The sequence below is a fragment of the Cervus elaphus genome, chromosome 13, assembly GCF_910594005.1.
Source record: "Cervus elaphus chromosome 13, mCerEla1.1, whole genome shotgun sequence".
In the NCBI taxonomy this organism is placed as follows: domain Eukaryota; kingdom Metazoa; phylum Chordata; class Mammalia; order Artiodactyla; family Cervidae; genus Cervus; species Cervus elaphus.
This window is the reverse complement of record NC_057827.1, coordinates 10,308,985-10,331,729: the sequence shown is the minus strand read 5'-3', so window position 1 is coordinate 10,331,729 and position 22,745 is coordinate 10,308,985. Positions and strand designations below refer to the sequence as shown.

General features: G+C 39.7%; 1 protein-coding gene across 2 annotated transcripts in view; it reads right to left on the bottom strand.

The window, feature by feature from the left end:
* Positions 1-22,745, bottom strand: part of CERS3 (ceramide synthase 3) — a 147,711-nt gene that overhangs the window by 50,294 nt on the left and 74,672 nt on the right. For both annotated transcript variants that reach the window (XM_043922615.1, XM_043922616.1), the window contains exon 10: positions 4,416-4,569. In XM_043922615.1, coding sequence (XP_043778550.1) covers positions 4,416-4,569 — 154 coding nt within the window. The remainder of the gene's footprint in view (positions 1-4,415; positions 4,570-22,745) is intronic.

Here is a 22,745-nt window from a genome sequence, read left to right as displayed (position 1 = left end):
GAGAAATATCAATAACCTCAGATATGCAGATGACACCACCCTTTTGGTAGAAAGTGAAGAGGAACTAAACAGCCTCTTAATGAAGGTGAAAGAAGTGTGAAAAAGCTGGCTTAAAACTCAACATTCAAAATATGAAAATAATACATTTTTTCTGTGTCTCTGCTGTCAGTGTCCTTTCCCTCACTTGGAGTCACAGTCCAGCTCGCCTCCCTTATATGCCCTCCAACACTACACTGGTCTCTGGACCTGCTGTGGAGGCAGCTCAGACTCTAATCTGGTCCTGCTCCAGAGGTTCAAGAGGGAGGGGACATATATATATATACCTATGGCTGGTTAATATTGATGTCTGACAGAAAGCAACAAAATTCTGTAAAGCAATTATCCTTCAATAAAAAATAAACAAAATTTTAAAAATATTTCAACATTCAAAAAGATCATGGCATCTAGTCCCATCACTTCATGCCAAATAGATGAGGAAAAAAATGCAAACAGTGACAGACTTTATTTTCTTGGGCTTCAAAATCAGTGCAGATGGTGACTGCAGCCATGAAATTAAAAGACACTTGCTCCTTGGAAGAAAAGCTATGACCAACAGCTATTAAAAAGCAGAGACGTCACTTTGCCAACAAAAGTCCATATAGTCAAAAGTATGATGTTACGTGGTCATGAATTGATGTGAAAGTTGGACCATAAAGAAAGCTGAGTGCCAAAGAATTGATGCTTTTGAACTGTGGTGTTGGAGAAGACTCTTGAGAGTCCCTTGGACTGCAAGGAGATCCAACCAGTCAATCCTAAAGGAAATCAGTCCTGAATATTCATTGGAAGGACTGATGCTGAAGCTGAAACTCCAGTACTTTGGCTACCTGATGCGAAGAGCTTACTCATTGGAAAAGACCCTGATGCTGGGAAAGATTGAAGGCAGGAGGAGAAGGGGACGACAGAGGATGAGATGGTTGGATGGCACCATCAACCAAACAGACATGAATCAGAGTAAGCTCCAGAAGATGGTGAAGGATAGGGAAGCCTGGAATGCTGCAGTCCATGGGGTTGCAAAGAGTCGCACATGACTTAGCAACTGAACAACAACAATTATAAGTTAAAAGATTCACGGTCTTTTAGTCTTGACCTTACCATGCAATTACTGTGTGAATTTGGTTGAGCCTCAGTTTCCTCAGTTTCCCTTATTAGAGTGTTCCTTTCCCTAACTAAAATAGTTCTGCATGTGTTGAAGTGTCATTCTGTGAACTTAAGAGACACTGCTTGTCAAGAGCAGATGGCTAGGGCCAGTTGCCAAGGCACTGGCTTCTCCAGCCTGGCTGTAACAGCTGCAGGCTACAGTCCCACCTCCATGTTCTGGCGATGTACCAGTCTAAGATGTCACAGAAACATGCTTGAGTTGGCCAGCACCCGGTATGATATTTAGAAGAAAGAAAACAAAAACTTAAGAATGATCAAGTTCTAAGTAATATCAAACAAAAGCATGCTATGCTTCTTCTAATTTCCTCTGAAAGCACTTCTCATGTTTGCAAAGAGAGTAAGCTGAATATGTCAGCCCATCATACTTCCCGATGTGATGTGTGGGCTGGTAGTTCATCACAAAATTCTCCATTTTATAGGAACCAGTTAAGTTTCGATGCCAATTCTTATTCTTAACAGCAAGCTGCCTGCTAACCATGGTGTTTATATGTTAGTTTCCTGAAATTACAACAATATTGTTATTCTAAAGTAGCAAATTCATCATAAGCATGCAGAAATCCTATTGCTTAGGGAAAATAAGTTATTCCTATTCTTAAAAAATCACTATTTTTTTAAAGAATAATCACTTTAATCTTTTCAGTCTACCATGCAAATTCATAGAGACCATAAACAGATTCATAAATTATTTTGTAACTTGCCATCCAAAATACTGTGCCTTCTTTTCCAAAATTGTTTATTCATCTGTATGTTCAAAATTACTTATTAGGGGCCTGTCAGACATAAAGAACTTGAAAAGACAAATTCTCAATGTCTGTTATAAGATTTTAAAAAATATTTTGGAGGCCTACAAACCTCTGCAATTCCATTTTATAAATATCAAGAATTAATCACCTTAGTAACAATTGTGTTATGTGTTAAATGCTAACTATTTACTAAACAGAATTGAAAACTGACTTGTTAGCTGTCCTCTAAAAATTTCAGCTCCTGCCTCTATCTCTTTCCTCCCCTTTGCAATGCAACTACGCTTTCAAACAGCATTCTTTAAAAGGCGGCTTTATGGCTTTGGAGGAAGAAGCTGATTTCACAGCCAGATTTGCCACTGCTGTGGAAAACAGAGTGCACATGCAAGCCAGCTGAAGTCATAAGGGCTGCAAGGATTAGGGCCGCGGGGGCCTCCACTGCTGCTGTCAAACTGCAATTGGAAACAGCTTTTCCAAAGTACGGCATGAGAAATCAGGAATTCCTGTCCACAGCTCCCCAACCCACAGGGTTTTTAATCAGGCTTGGTATTACCCATTAGAGATCAGAAATATGAAAATCATGATGAAACCAAAAAAGAGTATTTTCTAGTTTCCAAGTTTTGTTCTGCCTGGATCCCTTCCAAGCCTGTAATTATTGTCACTCACCAGGAGATGTGGGTTTGATCACTGGGTCAGGAAGATCCCCAAGAGATGGGAATGGCAACCCACTCCAGTATTCTTGCCTGGAGAATCCCATGGACAGAGGAGCCTGGCGGGCTACAGTCCATCGTGTTGCAAAGAGTCTGACATGACTTAGGGACTGAACAACAACAATGACCAGTTAAAAAGGGAACCGCTTCTGACTGGGACAGGAGCTCTAGGAAGGCTGGACCTGAAGGCAGGGCAGGCTCAGTTCAGTGACCTGCCTTCCTTCCAACCCCTGGATATGCAGATTGTCTTAACTGCTCAAATTCAGTTACTTCAACTGTACCTGACACTTAGGGATGAAGTAATTTTTGCAGAGATCATAGAAAAACTATTGAGAACATTAATAAACTAGAATTATTCAATGAGAGGTTTATTTTCTAAGCCATTTCAGCTAAAGAAAAGAATCTTTTCTCAGGAAAACAAGTTCAAATCATCAATTTAGTTAAAAAAAAATTCAAGATTTGATTTGGGATTAATCCAGATGAAGCCTAATTTCTAATACCTTTGTCTAGATTTAGAAGACCTAGAGGTCATTTATGGCAACCTGAACTTTACTTGTCAACTTTTTAATGATCTTTGAGACATAAGTGCTAAAGTAGGAAAATAAATTAACCAGAGATTTCATTTTAAAAATGAGCTTATCAGATAAACTATAAGCACATCTGTTACATATGTCACTCATTCTGATCATGATACAATGCTATGTTATACAGGGATTAGGTAACACCCAAAAGTGGGCCAGCTGTAACTTTCACCTTGAAAGATTTTTAATTAAAATTCCCTCATATGTATGACTTCCAGGCAAGGAAGGAGTTATGACTTGATTTTTTCTTTAACTTGCCTTAAAAATTCCAGTCAAATTCCATCTGTACCAAACTTTCCCTGGTCACCTTGAGTCAATTTCTCTTTTGTTTTTCACAAGTTTCTGGGACCTCTCTTCAGCACAGGACATTCTATATAACAAATATAGTTGCTAGTAGATGAATATTCCCCAACTAGATTCTGGGTTGTTTCCCCAAAAGCAACGATTTGTGTCTTATTCATTTCTTTAAGCCATCTCCTCCACTGTTCTGAAATTAAAAACTAGAATTCTAAATCAAACAAACAAAAAAATTCCCTTCCATTGTCTAAAATGTATTATTCATTTCTTAGGGAAGAAAATAGTTTCAGAAAAAGAGTATCAGCAAATGATGGACAAAATTTCAGAGAGAAGAAAGTTCAGGGGGAGAGCATTATGCACAAATTGGACGATCAGCCAAGGTGAACTAAGGATCTGAAACAGCACTGAACTCTCACCATAATTTAGCCTGCCCCAAACTGGAGCAAATTTAGACTCGTTAGGACTTTCTTCAAGAAGCAGCAATCAATTCTTGAATAAAAATTTTCCAGAAAATCCTTGTCCTCTAATAAAAGCAATTTCTTAAGAACACCTTGGAAATCTACTTAATGACCATAAACAGATTCATAAATTATTTTGTAACTGGCCATCCAAAATGCTGTGACTTCTTTCCCAAAATTGTTTATTCATTTGTATGTTCAAAATTACTTATTAGGGGCCTGTCACACATAAAGAACTTGAAAAGACAAATTCTCAATCTCTGTTATAATATTTTTAAAAATATTTTGGAGAAATTCTCATCAAGACGATCAAATCAAGAAAAAATTCTGGTTAAGTATAAATTAAGTAGAATGTTCCATCATCTGGGCCTCACCTTTGTTCCGGCAATGAAATCTACTTGCTAAGAGCAATAAAACCTGAACGGCCCTTACCTTCGTGAATATACTTCTTTTGAGCATCTTCAGGATGAAGTAACTCCAATAAAGATTAAGAACTTGCAGGACCATGAGCTGTAGGTTGAGGAAGATGTACGAAAAGAAAGGTTGAAGGTAGTGCAGAGGCAGAATCAGCGTGCAATATAAAATCCTGAAAAACCAAACAAATGAGAATGTTTCATTACGGTCAAAGCACTTCTGAATTTTCAGTGAGGAAACAAGTATTTTTTCTCCCAAGGCATACAACATTTATTTTATTTCTAATAATGTCCAGGAAAGACTCAAAAAAAAATGGTAATATTACCTTTTATATCATTTTTGGAAAGTCACAAATGTTCCTCTACCTCAGTTTCTTCTCTGCAAAGAGAACTGTATATACTAACCCCACTCACCTTCCTGGGATTGGAGAATACGAGATAATGCATGTGTGCAAGGGTTATTATTGCCTTTTGGACACAGTCTCATTTATTTGGCATCAAAAGCAAATGGGAAATTCTACGTGAGTAAATTTTCTGGATAAAACAGACTTTTAAAGAAGCAAAAATTCTATTATTTTACTTCCACTTGCTAAAGTGAATTGAATACTTTATTAATTTCATAAACAGACTCCTGGACACAATATGAACTGCCCTCAATGACCAGGATGCACAGTGCCTTCAGATACAATTGCAGTATGAAGGCTATCTGTTGTCTTCCCAAACTGCAAACATTGCTGTTTAGACATGTTTGTAAGTATATTACTTGAATTATAAAAATAGTTTGTTCATACAAAATTGGAAAAATAAGAAAGTTGCCCATAGAATTACAATTTTAAAAAATACTGCAATTTTGTGCATTACCTTCTAATTTTTCTTACATATATTTAAATTTTATTTTTAAATTAACATATAGTAAAATTGACTATTTGGGGGTGTGCAGTTCTACAAATTACAATAACAGCATAGATTTGTGTAACCACCACCACAGTACAGAGAGAGAGTGGTTCCATCAACCCCCAAACCTTTATAGTCATACCCCCAAGGCCTAGCACTTGGCAACCACTTATCTATTCCCCACCCCTTTAATTTCATCTTGTCAAGAAGGCCATATACATGGAATCATGCAGTGTGTCAGCTTTTGAGATTGCCTTCTTTCACTCAGCACAGAGCCTCTGAGAGTCATGTATGTTGTTGTGGGTATCAATAGCACTATTTTTGTAAACTAGTGAGTGGTATTCCATTGTGTGGGTATACCCATTAGTCACCATTTGCATTTTTTTCCAGTTTTTGACAATTGTGGACAGAACTGCTATAAATATTTATGTAATATATATGTTTTTGTGTGCACGTGAGTTTTCATTTTTCAAGGGTAAATACATACAGGTGGGATTACTGGGTATCACACTGCCAAGCATATGCTTAACTTTCCAAGAAACTGAAAACTTGTTTTCCAAAATGGCTATTTTGCATCCCAATCAGCAAAGAATGAGAATGCCAGTTGCTGCTCATCTTCAGCAGCACTTATTATTATTCTGTAGAGACTTTGCCATTGTGGTAAAAGTATCACTTGTGGGATCTTATGTTCAGTTTCATTTAGCTTTAAATCAAAAACAGTTTACACACAATCCCTAGAACCCTATCTCTGACAAACAGCAAGGAGATCTGGACCCACAGGTAGGGACAATGCCCATGGTCAGCTTGAAGCAGTTACAGAAGATGGACCATCAGTCCCTCTGCTACTTATAAGGTTTTAAGAATCCAGACTCCTTGAGGGGGAAATCTTATAGCATGCAGGTAGCTAGATATGAGCAGAGAAATGGGGACAGGGACCAGGTGGCAGGAAATCACGCAGCTTGTAAACAGCAGGGATCCATAGGCAGACAAAGCAAAGCAGAAATCCTCAGACTGATACGAAATTGGATGATAAGGGTCTGAACAGAAGACAAAGAAAGGTGGGAAAAGGTGGGAATCTCCTGTGTCCAAATGTAACCTTTTGCTCATTATGATCTTATTACAAATAAAATTAGCCTTATAGATAAGAAGTACCCATGATGCACTGACACTTCTGATCTAAGCTAAATAAGGACAAAAATCCCTCCTCCTCTCAGGAAAATGGAGCAGGCATGAAAATTGGGGAAGATGCCCCCCTCAAATTCCTCCTTAGTGAATATCCTGCCCCTTCATTACTATGCCCATCATAACCAGTTTACCAAAGAAATCCAGTGTGGCAGCTCCTCACCTGCCTGCTCACTCTCCCTGAGAGCGTATCCTTACTTAAATAAACCCCCACTTTATGTTTTTTTTTTAAAAAAAGTTTACACTGTTTGAACAATTTGGCGTGTTAGGGGAAGCACACTGACTGAATCCGCCCACCCTGGCCAGGCACCATAGTCACCATTCGCATGAGATGTTCTACGACAGGAGGTCCTGGTAAGGAACATGGAACTAATAAGCCACCACCAACCGGAAGAGTCTGGGAAAGGTGAAAAGGAGACATCATGTACCTGATCACATCCCAGAATCCTCCTCACTGGCATCCATCCTGGCGGAGCGATGTGCGCACCACCAGGAAGGACTCTGAGTCAGGATGATTGGTCAGAGACCACCCAGAAACTAATCCCATCACCATAAAACCTGAGACCGCGAGCCATGGGGCAGAGCAGCCCCCCGGGTTCCCTCAGCCGACTGCTCTCCGCCCGGGGGCCCTTTCCCAACAGAACCTCTTGCTCTGTCAGCACATGTGTCTCCTCAGACAATTCGTTTCTGGCTGTTAAACAAGAGCCTGCTTCTGGGCCCTGGAAGGGGTCCCCCTTCCTGCAACAAATGGTGACTCTGGTGGGGACTCTTCTTCACCACGACTGACATGCTGACCACTCAGGGTGCTTGGGGACCGCTTGCCTGCTGATGGACCAGACCCAGCAGCTCCAACCAGGACCCTTTTGTCCTTGGTCTCCTCCTGACGCAGACAACTGGCCAGGGTGCCCAGACCAGGTAAGGAACAAGAGACTTTATTGACCTCTCTCACCTTCCCTCTCCTTAACCCTTCCTATCCTACCATTTTTTCTAGTCCCCCAGTCTTAGACCCAGGAGTCTGCTCAAAGGGCCTCAGACTGAGCTGAGGATCAGAGGCCAATGACCTCTGCTTGGGAGAGAACTAGAATTCTGATTCTGTTCTGGTCTGTCCTGGTTTCTGGTAGGGCCGATTTCTAGTCCTCCCTTCTCTGGAGGTCCAGAAGTCCCATAACACCTGAGTATCTGCAGGTGGCAAGAGACGTCTATAAGGTCACCCCTTTTGCTCCCCCATCCCGCCTCCTACCCCGTCTTCCTTCAGCCTAGCTTCCTTTCCTCCCTTTGAAATCTTTGAAGACTTGAGATTACTTTCATTCACTCTGTTAGAACTTGGATCTGAAGTTCTGTCTCTATAGGAGGTTTTCTGAGAGAATATAATCTTGCCTTTAAGGGAGTGTCTGATTGGGATGGTTGGGTATGTGTATGTGTTCTGTGTTGTGATTTATGATGGCCATTTTGCTTTGTGTGGCTGCCATTTTCTTTAGACCTGATGCTGTTTTGTTAGAGCTTGGTTTTCTCTTCCTTGCCTTGAGATCAGGCTCTCAGGGACACTAATCTAGACCATCTCTAATTCTTAAGACTGAAGGGCAAATGGGAAGAAGCTTTTAAATATGTTATTTATCCCAACTGTTATTTATAAACTAGTGAATTTTATATTGTAATATCTGATTCATGACTAAGTTTAGAAAATGAAGCCAAATCTTGTGTTGTGGTTGTCTGGATATGTGTGTGTCTCAGTATGTGTCTTTGTCTCTGGATAATATTGTTGAGATTAATTTGTAAATGAGCTCTATTTAAATGGCTTAAACAAATGTAAGTGCTTACAAAGCAAACAATTCCAAATTAAGCTAAATGAATTTCAGGTTCATGTGAACTAGGAAATATTCAATATTAAATTAATAGTGGTTATATAGACATGTCTTTAGAACCATCAGTAACTATAACACTTCTGTTGTACCTAGATTTACTAGAGGTCAAATAAGACTGTATTCTGTCTGTTAAACAAACTTGTTAACAAGAAAAGGAACAAACACAATGTGGAAAAAAACTTTCAGAGAAGTGTTTTTAGTAAGAAAAGTTGTGAGAAATGAAAAAGAAGTGAAATGAGTGAGTTATGCATGATAAGGATTTTCTAAGATTGGATTACAATTAGTTGGGTAAGTAGATTTTGTTAGGAATGACTTAGCCACAGGAAAACTGGTTAGAACCAACGAAGTCCAAGATGGCAGAATCCACTTTCACTAGACTTTGAGCCTTGGTATTTATACCCATTGTGACACATGCAAGCTAAGTGACACACCCACCAGCATTGGCTAAATCTGACTGACTGTTCTAAACCCTTTTGATTTTTTGGGGACAAAATTTCCTAAATCAAATTCTATTGAAGTTCTTTTGACCTCTAGTTAACTTTGGGATGCTTCAGAGGGCCCCTGAAACATCCCAAAGAGAGATATATTAAACTAGTTGTGTTTATTTGGTTGGTTAAATTACAAAGGAATTATTATCAAATGCATAATAAATCCTCTCAGGTTGTATTGTATGATAAATGTTACTAATATAGATATCCTAGAACTTACGTGCGGAGAAGGCAATGGCACCCCACTCCAGTACTCCTGCCTGGAAAATCCCATGGATGGAGGAATCTGGTAGAGTGCAGTCCATGGGGTCGCTGGGAGTTGGACATGACTGAGCAACTCCACTTTCACTTTTCACTTTCATGCATTGGAGAAGGAAATGGCGACCCACTGCAGTATTCTTGCCTGGAGAATCCCGGGGACGGGGGAGCCTGGTGGGCTGCTGTCTATGGGGTCGCACAGAGTAGGACATGACTGAAGCGACTTAGCAGCAGCAGCAGCAGAACTCATATGGAGTTCCTAAAATTCTGTCATGTTCTGGTATTCTAATGGGAAACCTGATGACTTTACAAAGGTTAACAAAAGGACTGAACTGGTGAATATGCTTATAACTTTTATGGTTTCTATCTGAAAAAATTTACAGGTTTGAATCAGTGTTTTCCAGGAGTAGGGGAAATATTCACCTCAAGCTAATTATGACATTAATTTGGTAAAATTATAAACAAATGGAAATTATTATCTTTTCTATCTGACCCCTCCAGAGATGGAAACTCTTAGGTTTCCAATAACTTTACCAGATAAGTTAGGAAGGTTATGTCACTAGCAAGTACAGAAATCTCAAGGAATTTTTGAGACCTTGAAAAGTGAAGACTTCACCCAGATTTGTTAGGCAAAATCTGTGATAAGCCTTTGGCATGACTTTCCTAGCCCTGAAAGATTTTATTTTAAAAGTTCAGTCTGAGACTCTATAAAAGTTGCAGCAAAGCAAAAAGTCTATGATCAATTATGGTTATATAAATCATCAGGTCAGGTTTATTGAGACCAGAACTATTTCGCAAACAAACTAGTCTTAATTTGGTTATATCTGGTAAAAATGAGGGTGATTTTAGGGAGAAAAAGATGTTTCAATAAATGTTAAATCTCAGTTTGTTAATGAAGGTCTGTATCTACTAAGATCCATTTCCTGGATAGTTCTTTGCTGTTAGGGTATATTAATGCAAAATTTACTTGAATTATTAAGAGACACCCTAAGTTTGTTTCTGAAGCTTATCTCAGTAATCTATCTTTGGACGAAGAACAGATGCCTCACAACCTACAACCAGGACTGGAAAAGGACATAATTTAATGGACTGTCTCCAATCTGGATGGAAGGACGTTTTTATCAGGTGCTCTTAACTAGCTCATTCACAGTGAAATTGAAGGTAAACTGACTCTTAGATTAATTTCCACTTCCAAAGGCCCTTATACTGGACTAGTCTATAGAGAGGACAGCTGACCTTATCTCACCATAAAATGACACCCAGAGGAGAAACTGCACTACACCAGGATGAGAAGAAGACAACATCAGAGAGAGACAGTTTGCCCAGGATGTTGCACCTGATTCATACAACCATTTATAATGTTTTCTCAACTTCTTGGACCTTTGCATATAAATCAAAAGCTTTTCTATCCTAGGCCTGATCCTATGCTACTTTTAGAAATCAGTCCAATTGTTGGGATTGTGGCCAATTACCTGTGTCCAGTTCTAGGTTACCTTGGTGAATTTCTTCAAGCCAAGGCTCAAATTGGTTGGCCCTGAGGAAATTTACTTTAAAAGGAAAATTATAATCATGTTCAGGTCACTACTGATACTACTGGATGGGATCTCCTCACCTGGCCAACTAATAATGCCTGCTTTGACCCTGGCCATAAATTTGAGTTTTCTTCTATTACTCAAGCTCAATCAGAGCAATAAGCAAAGTTTCAGCAAAGGAAAAATATCTCCCACAATTACAGGATGGATTTATATAGATAACACCAGGCTATGATAATTTAGGTTTAAAGTCTCCTCTATGCTGGGAACAAATAAGTCATACTAAGGATAATCAATCTAGTAACACTAGGAAACTGGGTTATGTACCTTATAGACAGTGCCAATATATAATTTCCGTGGAAGATAAGGATTTGTATGGAACAGACTAAGTCAGATGACCTGGGATATACTGGGCTGCTTCTAATGGAAGCTCTAGCTTAATTCTTACTTATGACTTTACTAACACTGCTGGCTATGTTATTTGTATTTCGCCTTTTTTACAGAATTGCTGTTTCTTACATTACCAAGTGTGTGACTGAGCCTCTGATAATATATAGTTTCATATGAGATTGATGATGATAACAATGTAACTCTAGATATGGGAAGAAGCAATAAGAGGGAATGTTTTCCTGGACCAAGAGGTTAGTAAGACAGGTGGTCCAGAGAATTTTGGATACTGCTTTATGGCCTAGTCCAGTAATAGCACATTGAAAGGCCTGTCAGAGAAATCTCTGCCAGACCTGGGAATTGTCAGCATTCTCAGTACCGTGGGACAAAATGGTCATGAGATGTGCCCCCAAAATCATGGTCAAGCTTATGACCATGAAGGGGCCCTATCAACTGGCATGTGCCATCTACCTCTGCGAAGATCAAATCATAGCCACTGCAGCTGCTGACGTTTAACACCCCTAAAAGGAGTTCAGGGTGGAGATAAAAAAATGAGGCACTCTGTGCTCTGTGAAAAACTGGAAGAACAGTCCTTCAGATAGATATTTTCAGGAAAAGATTTTATGAATCCCAATCCTTGCATTTTCTTATACCTAGAAAAACACTAACATTGTTAATTGTAATATCTGCTTTGGCTATTAAGGAGAATATCACAATTAAAAATCAAAATAGAGTAGCTATGGTTCAGACATCCATGGAAATAAGTAGGTCACAGTATGGGTGTAATTTCAGACTAATTCTCAGAACAATGTCTGTAGGAAGCTAATAACTGCAACCTTACTTTTTATAAAACTAGGCAACTGGCTACCTGGCTACAAGTGTCCCTAAAGTGCCAGGTCCAGACCTGGTTTCATGCTTATTCTTCTGAAAAGAAATGAGATTTATTCTGTCTATTAAAATTCCCGTTGTCACTCCAATTCCTTCTAGTTGAGTCTGTTACACCAAAATGGGAGACCAAGAGATTGAGATTTTAATCATACAAAACTCAGATCTAGGACTTGGAACTCAGAAATACTTCCAGTTCAGTGACTGTTCTCCAAACTGAGGCAGTCCTATGCCCCATTTTGACAGGAAGTTATCAGAGTCATAGTTTCACAATTCCCTGAATTAAAACTAAGCAGAATTCTGTGGGGCTCTAGAGTACAGATCTGTTCTGTGTTCTCCATTTCTTGTCTGTAGGATCTAGGCTTCATTCAGCCTCCTTGACCTTCCCTGAGTCCCAAAAGGCAGATTCAAACAGTTGCTGATTAGGGAAGGGAGGGATACAGAAACAGAGGAGGAGCAATCAAAACGGTGGAACAGCCTTGAGGCAGAGTCCTGGTTCCTACTCAAGAAATATGCATAACAATATCTTTGAGTCCTTCTGCAGAACAGGGCCCCGCCCAAGTGGAGGATGGTAACTTCAGGCTGAACACAAGATTCCTGGAGTACCACTCTGTGTTCACCACCAACCAATCAGAAGAAAGTCACACACCCTGCAGCCCTCACCCCAAATGTTGCCTTCTGTTTCTGGGGCCCAGTGATGACCACCATCCGTTTAGGCCTCCTGTTTGGTCCCTGTCTGTTTCATCTCTGACAGAGGCCAACAGTTTCAGGCTAAATTGCTGTTCCTACAAGGATGAATGCTGGTTTCAGGCAAAGAATACCCTGACTTAGGTTAAGAGAGACTTCTACTCTGCTAGGCAGGGTCTGTGCTCATGCACAGCAGGAAGAAGTTACAGAAGAAAGAGACCTCTGCCCCAGTTCCCAAGAAGTATCTTGAGTATGAAGTCTCAGGGGGGAGTTGTTAGGGGAAGCACACTGACTAAACCTGCCCACCTTGGCCAGGCACCAGAGCCACCATTTGCATGAGCTATTTTATGACAGGAGGTCCTGGTAAAGAACACAGAACTAATAAGCCACCACCAAGCAGAAGAGTTCAGGAAAGGTCAAAAGGAGACACCACATGTCTGACCACCTCCCCGAATCCTCTCTGGCATCCATCTTGGCTGAGTGATGCGTGCACCAGCAGGAAGGATTCTGAGTCAGGATGACTGGCCAAAGACAACCTGGAAACTAACCCCATCATCATGAAACCCGAGGCTGAAAGCCACGTGGCAGAGCAGTCCTCCTGGATCCCCTCACCTGCTGCTGTCCGCCCGCGCACCCCTTCCCAGTAAAGTCTCTTGCTTTGTCAGCACATGTGTCTCCTCGGACAATTCATTTCTGAGTGTTAGACAACAGCCCATTTTCCCCCTTCCTGCAACAGGTGTTTGAACAATTTCCCAAATCAAAGGTTATTTCTTTAGATATGTATGTTCCTAAACATGAGAATACTACTCCAAAGTATACAGTAAAAGTACAGAAGTTCAAGGTTATATTAAAAGCTAATAAGACTTTGCCATATTATTTTCCAAAATCGTAAGCAATTTATGAAAGAAGAGTTTTATTAAACACTCCAGCCAGCACCAATTGGCTTTAAAATTTGCTAATTTAAAAAATAAAACAATTTCAGCTTGCATTATTTGCAACCTTTGACAGTTCCCTTAGTAGTTCTATTTCCTTTTTTTGTGAGTTGTTAATTCAAGACTTTTATTCAAAAAGCAATGATATGAACTCTGAACTCAATATAATAGTCATTTATCCATTTTACTTACATAATTTTTTTTAGAAACTTAGGAATTACAGAAAATATGAAGAGGTTAAAGTAAAAATCACTTAAAATCTCACAACTCACAGGTAACTCAGTACATGCTATGTCTGGTAAACATAATTCAAAACATCTTTCTTAAAAACACATTTTTATAAAGTATTTTCCCCTTCCCTGTTACCATATGATCTTATATAATAGGAGCACACTATGCTTGTGAGTTTGTACCCTGCTTTTGGGCTTCCCTGATGGCTCAGGGGTAAAGAATCTGCCTGCCAATGCAGGAGGCAGAGTTTTGATCTCTAAGTTGGGAAGATCCCCTGGAGAAGGAAATGGCAATCCACTCCAGTATTCTTGCTGGGAAATCCTATGGACTGAGGAGCATGGTGGGCTACAGTCCATAGGGTCACAAAAAGAGTTGGACATGACTTAGCAACCAAACATGTTACAGAGAGCTTTCCATGCCAATGAACATATTTATAAATTAGGGATCAGCAAACATTTTTTAATAGGGAAAAATAATAAATATTTCAGGCCTCTGGGCCATTTGGTCTCTGTTGCAACTGCTCAAGTGACCAGTGCAGTGTGAAACTAGCTATAAACAATGTATCAATTAATAGGTGTGGCTGTGTGCCAATAAAACTTTACTAGCAAAATAGTTCACTGAACTGGATTTTGCCTACAAATTGCCAGCCCCTACTATATACCATTCTATGTAACAACTGCACAGAAATCCATTTACAGATATCATAATTTATTTAGCTAATCTCTTATTGACAGACATTTGTTTCCAAATTTTCACTACATTATGAAGAACACTGTGAGAATGTTACTTGTGAAGACATTTTGATTAAATTGTTCACTTCCTCCCAAGTTGCTAAAATTCTGAATCAAAGAGTATATTCATTTTATATTTTGGAGTGTATTGCTAAATGCTTTCCATCAAGACTGCACCAATTTATATTCTTAGACCCAGTATATGAGAGTGTCTGCTTCCTGGGATCTTGATCAACATTGTAGCCTGACAGCCTTTACCTAAAACAACATTATACTGCTTATATATTTACATATTTATTTCTTGTGAAATGAAGATATATATGAGTTTTTTTAAATTATTATTATTATTTGTACTTTGTGAACTGCTTCTTTGTGGTATCTGTTCAATTTTGGGGGGGGGGGGATGTTTACTTTTTCTGCTGACTCCTAAATGCTCTTTATATATTAAGGATAATGCATTACTTTTTAATCATGTTAAATAATATCACATGGTCTGATTTTTACAACTTTGTTTATAATTTTCTTGACAAATAAATTTTAAAACACTTCTGTAACCAATATTATCAATTATGCTTTAAAATGTTTTTCTCACCCCTAACATTATAAAATATGTCCTCAATATTTTCTTAAAATCCTGACTCTATGTAAGCTGAGTCACTTCTTTGTGTATATTCTAAACTGTAAAATGGAAGCAATGAGTACCTACCTTATTCATTCAATAAATATTTATTAAGCACCAAAATGATACCAGACACTTTGTGGGAGCCAGAATGAATAAAGCAGACTGAAATTCCTGACCTAGTAGGGCTTACATTTTGGTGCCTGCATCCACAGGGATTAAGGGAAATAATATAAATAAAGCCTCTTTGCTATTATGATTTGCTGGGTCTTTAAGCAACTGTGTGCCTTATTCTGTACTCTCTCAGTCTAGAATGCACTTCCTTTTTTCATCTGAAATGCTCACCTGTCAAAGCATGGACTTATCTACAAAAAAATCTCTCCTGATCACCTCTTATAACTTTCTTCAGGGCTCCTCTGCTACGAGCTTCTTTAGAGCATTGGGCTGATTCACTCTGCCTTACAGTGAAAGCTCTTATATGAGCTGACTCCTCATTAGTCAGCAAGCTTTCCACAGGCAGTGGCCATGACGCCTTCATGTCACATGTATTCTCCCATCACCTACTCCAGGACCTGGTCCCATACAAGGCCCCCTAATGGGAATTTGTCAATGTCAAAATTAACAAAGAAATCTACTCAAAAATACCTCCTTTATACATCCTATCAAGAATGTAAACAACTACCTAAACATACAATTAAACTAACTGTGGTCCATGCAAAGAAAAAAAGAAAAGAATAAAGGAGAATATTCCAGGGTTTTGACTGAAGGGAGATTTCCCTCTTCTCTCTATAGCTGAAGGGGAGACAGAGTTGGAGAGAGTGACATGTACAAAGCTCTCAGGTGGAGGCATTATGGAAAATTCAAGGGCTAAAAAGAAGACCGGTATGGCAAGGTGGGTGGGGGCAGGGGGTGGGATGGGGAGGAGGAGGGGTGACGTGGGTTGGGTGTGTAAGATGAAGCTGGATTGGTGAATGCAGTCATCTCCCACTGGCCTAGAAAGCCAAGGTCAGAGGTGTGGCCTTCCCTGTAAGAGCTTTGGGAAGCTCTGCAGGTTTTAGGAAGGAGAGTAATAAAGGCCCTTATACTCAAAGCTATGGCTTTTCCAATAGTTATGTATGGATGTGAGAACTGGATCATAAGGAAGGCTGAGCACTGAAGAATTGCTGCTTTCGAATTGTGGTGCTGGAGAAGACTCTTGAGAGTTCCTTGGACTGCAAGGAGATCAAACAAGCCAATCCTGAAGATCAACCTGAATATCCATTGGAAGGACTGATGCTGAAGCTGAAGTTCCAATACTTTGACCACCTGATACAAAAAGCTGACTCATTGGAAAGGACACTGATGCTGGGAAAGACTGAAGGCAAAAGGAGAAGGAGGTGGCAGAGGATGAGATGTTCAGATAGTACCACCGACTCAGCGGACAGGAATTTGAGCAAACTCCGGGAGATAGTGAAGGATAGGGAAGCCTGGTGTGTTGTATGCAGTCCATGGGGTCTCAAAGAGTCAGACACGACTTAGCGATTGAACAACAAAAACAATACTTGGCCTAGCATCATCAGAGCTGGGCTCCGGGACTGAGGCTGCTATTTTTTGCCTGGCAAACTATACAATCTCCTGTTCCTTGGGTAGAACTAACCCCACCTCTCTGACTGAGAGGCTCCAGAGAAACACAGAGTAAGCTTTGCAAACTTAAGAGTTCTAGAAATGGAAGAGTCTGCCATTTAATGCAAACAGCTCCAGAGAAGCCACTGCAGAGAGGAGAGGTCAGTCAATGGCAGGGGCGCTGGAGCCTGCTACATTTGGACCATGGTTTCCTTGTAGATGTTTCATCTACAGCAAGTTACTGGCTTCTCTGGGCTTCAGTTTCTTCTGTAATAAAACAGAACTCACCTCATCAGGTTGTCATGAGGATTAAATGAGTTGACAAATGGGAAGAGCTTAGCATACAGTGAGCACTCAAAAATGGTAGTTATAACATTATTATGACCACCGCTATGATGAGATGACTTTCCACCACCACTCTCTTTCCGACTGCAAAGGGCTAGTTAATAACACATGGAGGGCAACACAGTGTTTGGGTCCAGTCTATAGATTCCAGTTTGATTGGTCTGAATTAGAACCTGGCCATGAATATTTTTTTAAGGCTCCACAGGTTTACATAGTCAGCAGGTAACAAGCTGAACTGAAACAAAAAGTGGAAATCATGGGAGATCTTTTGGGGTGAGATCCAGAATGATACCTAAAGGATAGTCCAATCTCTCAGCCTTAACTCTTCTCATCCTTTACCAAAAGAAGAATAGGAAGGAAAAAAACAAAACATATCTGCCTGTCTAAATTTTGTGTGGCCCAAACACATGTGTATCAAGTATGTGTCCTGAACACACATGTATCAGGTATGCAGACATCTGTGAACACAGAAACACTTGCACATTTACCTTGTGGGGCCTATGGAATCTCCCCTTTTGCAGAGAATACTCCTCAGTTCTGCTCTGTACACTAGTCTTTAACCTGTCCAAATGGACACACTACCATGGTGCCTATGGATGGCAAAGCTTGGCCTTTTCTCTGTTTTGGGTTTTGTTACCCATCTTTACTCTTTCAATTGCTAAAGTTTACATGGTTTGAAAAAATCACATTGTTGGTATAAATAGTTGGTTTTGTTGGGCTGGATAAGGCAACCACCAAAAATTGTTTTTTTCTAATAAAAATTAAAGGTCTTTTTTTCTTGCTAATTGTGGGTGTAAGTATTAAGCCTTTACAGGATAACAAATATTGGTTCTATAGGTGTTTAATTGCCTATCTTACATTTTAGAGACAGCTTATATTTCAAAATGACCAAATAGCTGAAGAAAACTTTCTAAAACTTAGGCAAGGCAGCCATGTCTATCTTATCAAATTAAGTAACTTAGTTGGAAACATACTTGTTTTGTGTTTCAAATGTCCTGTTTCTAGTCTTGATCCTTTCATAACTAGCTGTGCGATCCTAGAACTATCTTAACTTCTCACGTGAAAAATAAACCAAGTTGCAATTCTTCGACAATGTCTATGACATGAAAGGCAAGAAGTACCTAGCACAAGAAGGACTATTTCAGGCAGATGACACCTGAATGCAAAATGTGATCCTGGCCAAATCTGGTAGATTGCTACCTTTCTTAAAATTGATGGAAGATTCCGTAGAAGAATGTCCTTGTCCTTAGGAAACACACATTGAACTATTTAGGATTAAAAGGGCATGATGATTTCAACTTTAAATGGTTCAGAAAAAAATGTGTGTGTATATATATATACACATATACACACACACGTGAGCGTGTATGTGTGTGTGTGTATTGAGAGAGAAAAAGAAATAAATACAGCAAACCAGGGAAATGTTAATTGGTAAATCTGGGTAAAAGGAACAGGTACGAGTTCTCTGTAATATGCTTGAAATTATTCTGCAAGCTTGAAGTGATTTCCATACAAACAAACAAATAAAGGGGTTGCACTAAATAATGAATAAAGCCCCTCATTCTAAAGTTCTATGGACTGTGGTAGTTGTCTTTCATAAGTTTACAAACAGCAGCAGAAGTGCCAAGCCGGTGGGGTGTGGGAGAAGCTCCCCCACCTCCGCCCGCAACCCCCCCCATCCCCCCGCCTGCCGCCCCATTCCCCCCCACCGCCCCCCGACTCCCGCCCGCGAGGGAGACTCTGAGCAAACACTTGCCGGTGACTTGTGCTGTCTCCTCCAGAAGCCGTGTGACTGGAAAGTCTAGTTCTGAGATAGGCATCTGCAGGGCAATCCCAGGGAGCAGCCCCAGCTACAACAAAGCCCTCTGGCCTGGCGCAGTCCCTCGTCTCCTCTGGTGACTGAGGGAAGGACACTGACACTCCAAGCGGGCGTGGAAGCTGACTGGGACACTGGCAGACCCTGGCTTGCCCCTGACTGACTGTTTAGAACTGAGGCCTCAGGCATTAAAAGGAAAGAAAAAGATTATCTTGTCCTCACTCTAGTCTCCCTCTGATGGACATCACCTGAGAGCACTGCTAGAGGCTTTTGGCTCTGTTGTGTCTTGTTAAAACTGTCCTCTCTCTTTAACAGCCATTTCAAGGGTTTATACTGTCTTATCGCCCACAAAATTCTTTTTCATATGAGGCTTCTCAGGGTACCATTTTTTGATACCAGTGAGACCTGGATCATCAAAAGATGAAGCCCAAGGTCCCGTGAACCAGTGGTGGCGAAATAAAGTTACCACTAGCATACGTATCCTTGGAGGTGAGGAAGTTGTTTATTTTTCACAGCTAGAAATGTTTTATTTTTTAACCATTTTTAAAATTGAAGTATAGTTAATTCACAATGCTGTGTTAGTTTCAAGTGGATAGCAAAGTCATTCAGCTATATACATATATGTATCTGTTCTTTTTCAGATTTTTTTCCATTATAGGTTATTTTAAGATATTGAATACGATTCCTCTGTAGGCCTTAGCCTTTTACCTGTTTTAAATATAGTAGTATGTATCTGTTAACCTCAGATCGCTAATTTATCCCTCCCTCACTTTCTCCTTAGGTAACCATAACTTTATTTTCTATGTTTGTGAGTCTATTTCTGCTTTGTAAGTTCATTTGTATCATTTTTTAGACTCTACATATAAGTGATATAATATGATATTTTTCTTTCTCTGACATTTCACTTAGTATGATAATCTCTTTAAGTCCATCCATATTGCTACAGTGGTATTATTTCATTCCTTTTTACTTCTAAGTAATATTTCATTGTATATATGTACCACATCTTCTTTATCTATTAATTTGTCAGTGGACAAATTAGATTGCTTTCATGTTGTGACTATTATAAATAGTATTGCTATGAACACTGAGGTACATGTATTTTTTTGAATTAGAATTTTCGTCTTTTCCTATATGCCCAGGAGTGGGATTATAAGATTACATGGTAGCTCTATTTTTAGCTTTTTAAGAAGCTTCCATATTGTTCTCCTTAGTGGCTGCACCAATTTACATTCCCACTGACAGTGGAGGAATATAGGAGGGTTCCTTTTTTTCCTCATCCTCTCCAGCAATTGTTATTTGTAGACTTTTTAAAGATGGTAAGCCATTCTGAACAGTGTGAGGAGATATCTTACTGTAGTTTTGATTTGAAAGAAATGTTTTATTATTTTATTTTTGGAATATTCAAAAAATACAGGTCAGTATTAATACTTCTCAAATATATGAATAAGGTGGTGGATACAAAGATCTCTTCTACTGCCATCATGAACTCCTGCAGGCTAGGAACTGCATCTCATCTATCTGTGAGCTCCTCAGAACATCTAATGATGAGTTCAAGAAATGAAGGAATGACCCAGCATTGCTACCTGTAAACATCAGCTGAAACATGTTCCTTCCCTTCAGATCAACCATCTTGGACTAAATCAATGTCTTTTTATTTAAGGAGAAAAACTGTCTGGATTCAGGGGAATCATTTATCTGACCTTAGGAGGATCTTTTTCACTGAATGGGCTTCCCTGGTGGCTCAGTTGGTAAAGAATCCGCTTGCAATGCGGGAGACCTGGGTTGGATCCCTGGGTTGGGGAATGATTTTCAGGTGGTATTTGTATAAAGTAGAGAGATACATCCAATAATTCGCAAATATAGCAGCCATTATTTTAATACAATAGATGGGAATACAAAGTGAAAAACATAAGCCTGAAACTTAAACGCTTTTGAAGAAAAACACAAATAAATAGGGTAACCAAGAAATTAAAGCAGTTTGGCCAGTGCCAACGGGAATGTCTACCTCATGTTGACAGTAGCAATGCTTAGAAAATCAAAGCAGTTAACTCTTGCTGACATTGACTGAAAAATGGCTATAAATAAGTTCCCTGAAAACTGGAGGAGAGGAGAACTGGCAACACAGTTGTACAAACACATAAGGAAATTCATGAAGCTGAGGGAATAATGGGGAAAGGAGAAGAAAGAGAAAGACACATGTGATGTCAAACTCCTGTTCTCTTCCTCAGGTTTCAGATCCCTTTCAGATGGCACCACCCAGCAGCCTTCTCCACACTCAGTCCTTCATCTCACCACAAAACGTGCAACAAAACAACTGGGAAGAACAGAGCAACTGGATGGCGAACCGCCTCCCACAGCACCTCTAAAATGTCTGACTTTTGAAATGGGCCTCTTGTCTGCACCTTGTTTGGTCCACGGTAAATTCCCAACAAATCTGGACTAATAAAATGTCCTTAAGAAGTGAATCTGCAGAGTTACAAATTTTAGACAGATGTCTGGAGCCAGACTAACAACAAGGAACTGACTTTTCCTCTTTGGCACCACAAGATGGTTGTGTAACAGGTTCAAGCTGATGGGATAGCTATTTAAGCCAGAGTAATACACTACAACCAATGCTTTTGAAAACCATGAAAAACCCAGCTCCCAAACTTCCAATAGCTTGTTGAGGTTTTCTTTAACCCTCCAAATGAGGATCAGTCAACATCAGTACAGAAAAAATTTCACCCACAAGAAATTTTTATACTCAAGTCTACTAATACTGGTTTATTTGCAGCCCAACTCTCTGAAGACAGCAAACCGTGGTATTGGCTGCCCTCTGCAGTGAGCTGCTGAATTCAGCAAAATATCAAGATCAAGAAAATGCCAAATGCATGTAACTAATTCTCCTTGAAATCCAGAAACGCTGGCAAGAGAATGAGTTCTTATGTCTAGGATTTTAAAGTTGAGGGTGTGTGGGAAAGTAACATACCGTCTCCCAATCACTCAACCCTAACCTGATGTTCAACTGTCTGTGAGGCTAGGGTAAGCTTGCCTGTTGATTTTGAGACATTAAAGTAAAGTTCTAGGTGAGATCCTTTGTTGCTGAATCACAAATCAACCAATATCACAAAGCAATACTTAGAAACTTTTCAGAGGGTTCTCTAGACTGAGAACTTCCATGGTATGTGTTTTTAAAATATGTTTATAAATTATTTGAAAGTACGCCCAACAAGAAATGGAGGCTAATTTTACTTCCCTTAAATATGAACTGGGCTTAGTGACCTGGATCCAATGAAGAAAATGAGGTTGGACACGACATGCTATGACATCTGAAGCTGAGTTACAAAAGGAAACACGGCATCTGCCAAGCTCTCTCTTGAACTGCTCACCCTTAAAATCCATCTGCTGTCCTAGGAGGAGGTCAGGTCAGTGAAGGGGCATGGGCATGCAATCCAGCTGACAGGCCTGCAGCAGTCTCAACCAACAACCAACATCAACCAGTTGATGTCATGGGTGTCACCTGAACCCTGTGCCTGAGGAAGCCTTCAAGAAAACACTAACTCCTACTGTCCAGTTACCATCTGACTGTAACCACGTGAGTGAAAACCATGTAAATGAGGTCAGTTAACTCCGAGATCCATAAAAGGTAATAATAATGATAATAATAATGTGTTATTTTAAGAGAGAAGCCTGTCAACTATGGCTCACTGATAAAGTCTGGCCTGTAGAGCTTTTTTCTACAGCCAGTGATCTAAGCTGGGTTTGGTACATTTTTAAAGGATTGTAAAAGAAATAGAACAAAACAAAGAAAAACATGCAACAGAGACCATATATGGCTCTTAAAGTCTAAAACAGTTATTCTATGGCCCTTTATAGAAAAAATTTGCTCACTACTGTGTTAAGCCACTAAGCTTTT